Raw genomic sequence first — 9,275 nt, 5'->3', positions numbered from 1 at the left:
ATTGTTTAGGTGGCAGGTACCAGTTTTTATGTACCAGAACATGTCCCACGCAGAAATTTTGTTATAGTTAAGCATTGAGGTATATAATTGCATCACATGGACTGAAAAAATAAATGAATGTAAATTCTAGGCTACTGTACTACACAAGTAACTAGTTGCATACACAGGCTGGGGATTTCCTTCGCAAATGGGTCCAATCAGAAGTCAAAATGGTGGTCTCTTCACTTGACGGCATCCAATTAAAGTGGGGAAAAAACTATTTTTTATGTAAACAAAAATATCTTGAGATTTTGATGGTAAGGATAGGTTCGGACAAGGCTGTAATTCACTGAATATTCTTTATCTCTTGAATTTTACCTAAAATTCTTGTCGGCTTTTAGCAGGATTCTGCAGGTGAGAATTAGATTGGTATCAGAGCATCACATTTTTTGCCTTATTTGCAATGCATTTATAAATTTTAAAATCTCCAAGCTGGACAGACACCCAAATTTAAAGGTTTTCTATATATTTACATAAGCACGCACTCATCTTAGTTACTTGAAACCATACATATTATTTGTATATAAGCTTGAATGAATTTTCAAGAAAATAAAATCATAAATCCATGAAATTCTAAAGATTTATTGTAAAATAACTGGTTTCTGCCACCTTATCTTTTGGATCACCTCAGTCTAAAGTAAATCATTATGTCGACTGTAATTTTTTTCTGTGGGTACTGACTATTCATCTGTTGTTTTTGGCATTGCTTTAAATAATGTCTGATTTAAAGTGTATGAACACAAAAATCTGTTTCAGATTTGAAATAAATACATAAAGAAAATTTCTTTTAAAATGAGTGAACGATGAATAAATATAATAATATTCATAATTTGAAAATATTTTGGTTTTAGTAAATGCATAAAATAAGTGGTATGATTGCCATTGATACAACACCCCAAAAGAGGCTAAATGACACAGAAATTTAACAGCTATATGTCACCTTATGGCCGCCAACAATAAGCAAAGTACATACTGCATAGTAATCTATAAAATCCCCTCAATTCACAAGTGTAAAACAATGCAATCGAGAAAACATACCGTTTTATCAATGTACAAATATACAGTCCGCCAAAAGTTAAGCACCACCTACTTTTATTGCATCGATTTTTTTTCAGATTTAAAAAATCAATTGTTCCTCGAAAAATAGAAAACAATCATATAGCAATTTTGCTAATGTATACCATAAACAAACCACAAATATAATTTTGGTCACTTATGAAGGTTCTATGCATATAGGTTTTTCGTTCATAGAAATAGTGTAAATTACACAATTAAGAAATGGAATTTAAGTTTCACTGTGATTTTATTTTTTTACAACAATTAATCACCAAATACCATTAAAATTTTCTACACATAATCTTTGGTATGTTTGGCAAATTTAATGTCAATATTTGAGTCAATAGTATGTGTAACAACCTCATTTCCGGTACAGTTTCATAACACGACCTATCTTTCTCGGTACAAGCCTTCAAAACTTTAGTTGAGGAAATCTGTTGCATTAAACAACAAATGCCACTTTTAAATCGACAAACTTTTGTAAAGGTGAATCTCTGCGATTGAGATTTCCGACAATGGCATCTCAGACATGTTTGATAGGGTTCATGCATGGAGTCAAGGAAGGCCAAAAATTAGTGTAAATGGCTGGTTGCTCTTTGGACTCGGTTAAAATTCTTGCCCTGCGTGGTATAGCGTTGTCATTCAGGTACAAGTGTCTTGACAATGTTGACGCAAGTGGGGGATTACTAAAATGACGGACTACAATATGTTAAGGCACCAAATCTCTGTATGTCTGTCCGTTTATGTTACCCTGCAGAATATGCATACCCAGCTTATAACGGTATAAGAAGCAACCCCGTACTGGAACACAACCAGCAATGCATGCAGTCCTTGTGCAAATGTTGTTTTTGGTCATAGGCCGTTTTTTTCCCTGCGAAATTCGTATTATGGTGTCTTCTGGCAGTAAAGGAAACTGACTCCCATCTGACCAATGAGTGTTTTGTCAGGTTCTTATGTTCAAGCATAGATGTTCATTATCCCATTTAAACTTGACGGTAGAGTGCCTGCTTGAAGGTACAGGTCTCTATACACCACGACGTGCTCTTCGTTTGCCTCTATAAAGTCGACGGACCAATGTACGAACACTTACACGACCACCTGGAGAAACAGTGTATTTATAAACGCACATATGACCTTTGATAAAAGGTTGGTTGACTGCTTTATCGGAGTGCAATCTTTTTGGTCGTAATGAATTTTTTTAGTGTATGTTAAAGGTAATTCATAACACCAAACATTAATATTTTTTTTGCAATAGTTAAAAAAATATTGCCAGTTATATTTCGGTGGTGCTTAACTTTTGGCGGACTGTATATGATCGAAAACAAATATATAACACAGCAACAAACAACAACCATTGACTTCAAGGATCCTGACTTGGGATAGACACATACATTGAGAATATGGCGGGGTTGAACATGTTAACGGGATCCCTTACCTGGAACTTGCAGTATGTTATTGAAAATTAATAGTTGTTCTTGGATAAAGTTAAAAAAAAAACACCGATGTTTGACCCAAGTAAAAAAGTCATGTCCTCCTTACTCCATAAAATAAATTTTGTTCAATCAGCAAATACTCAAAATATTGCATGTATTCGCCTATTCTCATTATTTGATTGGGTATATATCTTTTGAAACACTTACACAATGTGTTTGTGAAATAAATTTTAGAAACATGACACACGTTAACGTAGTTAAATAAAATCATTCGAAATAAATTTTCAAAATATCGTTTATTAAATTGTAAATACATTATGGTACATAATGCAAACGATAAGTTGTTTCTGAAAAGCTCCTCATCTATTATTAGAAACGTATCAAAAGTATCAAGTAATCTGTTTTTAGGAAATTTTTTTATTATTACGATCAAGTACAATGTCGTTACAATAAACTAATTATAGATACCAGGATTAAAGGAATAATCAGTGACGCTCGAATCAAAATATTAAAGGCCTAATAAAGTACGAAGTGAAGGGGCACTGAGGACCAAAAAGTCCTAAAAGTTTTGTCAAATACAGCTAAGGGTAATTATTCCTGAGGAAGAAAACCCTTAGTATTTAAAAACTTATTGCTAATTCATGACAACATAGAAGTGCTGATTACTGGGGCTAGTGTTTCCCTCAGGGAATAAATATTCTACCAGCAGTGGCATCGACCCAGTGATTGTAAATAAACTCACAACTTGAAACTCTTGTATAAGACCACATGCATATTGTTTTTTCCACCTTTCTTACAATACCTTCCCTTTTCACGAATGTGACCTACTGAATTAGACTATTTACCGGATTTTTACTAAAATAAAACCCAACTCGACAGGTGCCACAGGATCTGCTTACCCTTCCGAAGCACCAGTTTTTGATAGGGTTCGTATTGCTTAGTCTTTAGTTTTCTATGTTGTGTCTTCTGTATTATTATTTGTGTGTTTTTATTTTTTTTTTAATTTTTAGCCATGGTGTTGTCAGTTTATTTTCAAACTTTAAGTTTGACTGTCCCTCTAATATCCGTTGTCCCTCTTTCAATGCCTTGTCGAAACAAAATCAAACCAAACTACATAAAGACAAAGAACATTGTACAAAACACAATATAAAAAAACATTATGACTGAGCAAAAGAACCCCACAAAAACCACGGTAACCAATACATAACAGTTGCAATTAGATTAAGATAACCTAAGAGGGAATGTGCTAGTTGCATTTGAATAATATTTTGGGGTTTTATGGTATCTTAAGTTTGCAATTCTGTAAACATTGACAATGCATTTTCCCATAGGAACTCCTTTTACGACTAAAACTGTAACTATTTTACTATAAAGTTTTAAAAAAAATCTGATCCTAGAATTAAAAGTTCATATGCACCACAATTTTGTTCAAATGTCAAATATAGGGCTGTGCGGCATATTTTCAACGTTTATATGCCCTGAACTTCTCAGAGTTTAAACTAACACTAATTTTCTTAACTACTCGTACCTCGAATGAAAGGTTACCACAGATTTCAATGTAAACCATAGGCACATGTAAATTTACTGGTAACATTCCTAAGTCATGTCTTTGTGAGATGGAACACAAATAGCATAACTGGGAACCAGTATGTAAACAAAATTAATTTTCTATGAATATTCAAGATTTCCCCAAAAGAGGCGTGTTTTTGAGAAACAGCTGTATTTAGATAGTGCAACCTTAATTAGGTTAACATATATTGAAATACGTTCTTTTTTTCGCCATGATACATCAGAATCATCGTTTGTACATACATTTTTCGAACATTTTCTCTAAATTTGTTTCGGGTTTGAAATTAAGATTAAATATTGAGTCTTCCTAAAAGAAAGTACCTACTTTAACTTGTATGCCATCGTAAATTGAATTAATTTTTTTAGAAAATAATAAGAATGTATAATTGTAAGTCTAAATTTGTTTTACAGTGGATGTAAGCTGATCATAAGTGTCGTAAAAAATTGAAACTGATACGTCAATACCATGTCGACAGACTATTTGGTTGTCGGGTGTGGTCTTTCAGGGGCAGTCATGGCCAGATTTATGGCAGAAGAAAGAAATAAGAAGGTTCTGATCGTAGACAAACGAGATCACGTGGGTGGAAACTGCTATGATTACATCGATGAAAACGGAATAAGAATTAATAAATATGGAGCACATTTGTTTCATACTAATAGCGAAAGAGTGTGGCAATACGTAAATCGTTTTTCTAGCTGGACAAGATGGGAACACAAAGTCTTAGGGGTAATTGATGGACAATACATACCATTGCCACCAAACATAACAACTATTAATATGTTATGTGGACAGCATTTAACAAATAAACAAGAAGCAGATGACTGGTTGTCCCGAAACCAATTGAAGCATGAACATATTGATAATGGATATCAAATGGCCACGTCAAGGGTTGGTGAAACCTTGTATGAAAAAAAATATTTAAGCATTATACATTTAGACAATGGGGGAGGTACCCAGAGGAATTGGATGCATCAGTGTTAGCTAGAATACCAGTAAGAAATAATTTCGATGACCGTTACTTCAGTGACAAATATCAAGCACTTCCTACTGACGGTTATACAAAAATTTTCGAAAATATACTGGACCATGAAAATATAACAATACGTCTGTCATGTGAATATTTTGACATTAATCCTTCTGCTGTCTCCAACAGTACCATTATATATTCTGGACCTATTGATGATTTCTTCACAAATGTTGGCTATCCCAAATTAGAGTATAGATCCGTAAACTTTGAAATTCAACGTTTGAAGAATATTAAATTCTTCCAGCCATGTGCTGCCGTTAATCATCCGGGTCCCGAAACTGCATTTACCAGGATAATAGAATACAAACATCTCCTCAATCAAGATTCGCCACACACCACGATTATCTCAGAGACAACATGTAGCGACGGTGATCCCTACTATCCTGTTCCAAACAAAAGAAATATGGAACTGTATGAACAATATAAAGCATTGACAGAGAAAGAGAGAAATATACATTTTGTTGGACGACTTGCCAGTTATAAATATTTCAATATGGATCAATCAATTTAGAATGCACTTGAGTATTGTGACTCTAATTTTTCTATATAACAATACAACATTATACTCTGCTTTTTAATTATTCAGATGCCAATAAAAAGTAGAAATATTATATTTCAGAATGTTAAAATACTGCTTACGATGTGTAATACCTTTCTTATTATATTGCTCCTCAAATGCAAATTTACCTCATTTTTATTGATATGTAGTATCAATGGTGACAGTACTAGTAATCATGAATTATTTTGGTACATTTAAGGGGATATTTGAGCGGTATTAGGAAACCAGACCGAAATACAATGACAAGAAAGACTCTACATACGGTCTTCTCGATTGACAAATATCCAAACGATACTGGTATGTCAACCCCATCCCTCCCCAAATGGAAATGGATGCCATAATGATATATTGGCACTAATGTTTAGAATGTCAATTTTCAGATTGAATGGAAAACCAGTTAAGCGGCATCGAGTTACATTTATATACTACACATTTGTGTGCAATAAGATTTTTCCTGAAACAGACAGCTTAGAGAAGAAGGAGCTAGTGTAATTGTCTGATGCGGGTTAATTCAAGACCGCAAAATTGTTATAATGGTGTCTTTTGTAGTTCAATACCCATTAAAACATTCACAAATAGTGTGTTTGGCATTTATGATAAAATTCGATTTTATTAACTGCCTCGAATGTTTGAAGTATCGTTCGATTTTAAAGAAAACGATATGCATATCATATGTGAAAGTTGTGAATGACACGTTTATGAATCTTGCACAATACATCTTCGATGATTTGGTTTTGATATTCTAATTTCTTTTATAAACACTTTTAGTTTATCATTACCATTGGTGTATTCACAGTGTCATGAATTGTATTTCATATGATCAAGTAGAATAAATATATATAAAAAGATCTCTAATAAACATAACAAAGCAGTGTAACTAATCAGTTGTTATGTCTAACCTGTCTTCGATATTCCTGAGGTTGTGTTTCCTATAATGATTTTCATGATAGAGGGTTACTGCTCACAACGGAGCTATTAAACCAAGAGTTCCAAATGATGAAGTTGAGACAACCCCTCGTAACTTTGAGTTGGTTGACTGTTATGGAATAGCCGTTCAATATATGATATCGAGTGTATCTGATGTCGTTATAACAATCCCGTTCCCTTTTCACGAATGTGACTTACCGTATTCGACTATTTACCGAGTTTGTAGTGATTGCTTACCCTTCCAGAGCACCATAGATCACCCGAGTTTGAAAGTCCCTCTGGTATCTTTCGCCTCTTTTATTAGAATCAATAGAGCTTTCTTATAAATTGACGAAAGGTACGAACGAATAAAGGGAACACGTATTACATTTCCGAAATAACAAGTTAGAGTCTCTGTTTTATTCGGTAAAACATCATTCTTTTCTAAATCAAATTTATCTTTCAAAAATAAGCATATCGCAAATAATACACGCTTTTTATATTAGAAAATAAAGAAAAATAGTGTCAAATATACTTACGTCCGACACGTTACTTACGTGAACCATCAGTACACACATTTCCGCGAGAATTGTTTAAGCACAAATTTTAATGGCATAGTTGATGTACGTTAGTCTAGATTTAAAGGCAAATAATTATAATTCATTTTATTTTTTTTGGTACACTATCAGCAAATTGTCAACTTGGAATATCGAGATTTGCAAAACAACGATGCTGCAAAGTTTTGAAAAAGTCATGTAAAATCAATCTAGAAAAACAGATTTTGAAAAAGTAATGTGAAATAAATCTAGAAAAACAGATTTTGTGATCAAGTTTTTATATCCCCGCAACGAAGTTGTCTGTGCCATATAGTTTTACCCTTGTCCGAAATTCCGAAATTCCGTAATTCCGTTATTCTGTCATTCCGTCATTCCTCAACAAACCATTATACGCAGTTTTTTTTCTAAACGCCTTCAGATATTGGGCTGATTTTTGGTATGTAAGTTAACCATGATGAGTTACAGATCAAGTTTAAGTTTCGTTCAGCTCCACTTGTTTTTGACAAAATTACTGGCTTTGGACTTTTAGAAATTGTTGAAAATCACAGTTATTCGGACTTTTTTCTAAACGCCTTCAGATATTGGGCTGATTTTTTATATGTGAGTTAACCATGATGAGTTACAGATCAAGTTTAGGTTTCGTTCCGCTCTACTATTTTTTGCCGAAATTACGGGCTTTGGACTTTGAGAAATTGATGAAAATCACAGGTATACGGTTTTTTTTCTAAATGCCTTCAGATATTGGGCTGATTTTTGGTATGTGAGTTAACCATAATGCGTTACATGTCAATTTTAAGTTTCGTTCCGCTCCGCTAATATTTGCTGAAATTACGGGCTTTGGACTTTGATAAATTATTGAAAATCACAGTTATACGGGTTTTTATTTCTATACGCCTTCAGATTTTGACCTGATTTTTTATATGTGAGACTACCATCATGTTTGTGTCCACATATGTTTATATTGAAATTGCAGATTTTTCAACTTTTTGGGACGGGGCCATTCGTGTCGCTTTGACACATCTAGTTTTCTATTAATGTTATAAAGGTAATTTACCTCTTGTAATCGCAGGGGATACATTGAAACCATAACTTAAATTGTAAATTCAGTTTAATATTAACGTTATAAAGTTTACACTATTAAACAAGTATAAAATGGGGGAAAAAAGAATAAAAACAAACAAGTTATGGTAGCAACCATGTAACTTCAAAAGGGGAGGGGGTTATGTGTTTTTTTTCTTAGTTTTTCGACGCTATTAATCAATTATTTTTATCAAAATTTAAACACTATAAGGTGAAGGGAAAATCTGGATTCAGATTTTGTTTGTAATCTGCTTGACCACAACATTTTTTTCGGTCAAATTGGGAACCAGAATATTTTTAAAGGAAAAAAGCATAACCCTCTTGAAGTAAATTGATGGTTCCCTTACACTCAAAGCAAAAACAAAAAACTTGGGTGTTTTAGAAAAGTAAATCGTCTCTCTCTCTCTATCTTTCTGACTTAATTGTATTTAATAGATTGAGGAAAAGATCGAGAATTGGAGGCTAGGAATGTGTCGGTTGAGTAAATGTTCTCTTGTGCGAATCATTCCTAAATCTGCCCTTGGGCTTTAATCATAGATCAGCTAATTATATACATGTAGATCGTTTTGTTCAATTACATACACATTTAAACTCCTAAAGGTATATGAAGAAAATAAATCTACAATTTTGCATCATATATATTGTGGATTTTATAAAGACGATCTAACAGTACACATGCTTGGAAGATAGACGCGAACGTCCAGTGACTTATATTTTATGAATGTTCTGGACTGTAGGCAAAACGCAATTATACGCTAAAATAACGATTCCATAGGAGAGCCTGACTCACGTACGTGTATCATATAGACACACTAAGGGGCCCAATGAATATTACTCAGAGAGGCGATGATTCACAAGTTATTAAACGAGCTCCAGCATATGGCATAGTATGACGGTCATCTTTTTTTCTTCATTTTATTATTCTGGGCGTTGCAAATATTAAATCAAGGAAGTTTATGTTTTTTCTATCTCAAGAAAAAATCATTGTAAGTGTCGTTGCAAGTAGGTTAATGGTCCGAAGTTCCTGGACTATAATTTAAATATGCCA

General features: G+C 33.4%; 1 protein-coding gene across 1 annotated transcript; it reads left to right on the top strand.

Annotated features, from left to right (window-relative positions):
* The first annotated feature begins 4,563 nt into the window (after positions 1 to 4,563).
* On the top strand, positions 4,564 to 5,636 carry LOC139500322 (UDP-galactopyranose mutase-like). Its single transcript, XM_071289063.1, has 2 exons — positions 4,564 to 5,000; positions 5,036 to 5,636. The coding sequence occupies exons 1-2, from the start codon at positions 4,564 to 4,566 to the stop codon at positions 5,634 to 5,636; spliced, it is 1,038 nt and encodes a 345-aa protein (XP_071145164.1).
* Positions 5,637 to 9,275: the final 3,639 nt, after the last annotated feature.

The sequence above is a fragment of the Mytilus edulis genome, chromosome 13, assembly GCF_963676685.1.
Source record: "Mytilus edulis chromosome 13, xbMytEdul2.2, whole genome shotgun sequence".
In the NCBI taxonomy this organism is placed as follows: Eukaryota; Metazoa; Mollusca; class Bivalvia; order Mytilida; family Mytilidae; genus Mytilus; species Mytilus edulis.
The sequence above is the reverse complement of the archived record's forward strand: the minus strand, read 5'-3'. Positions and strand labels throughout refer to the sequence as shown.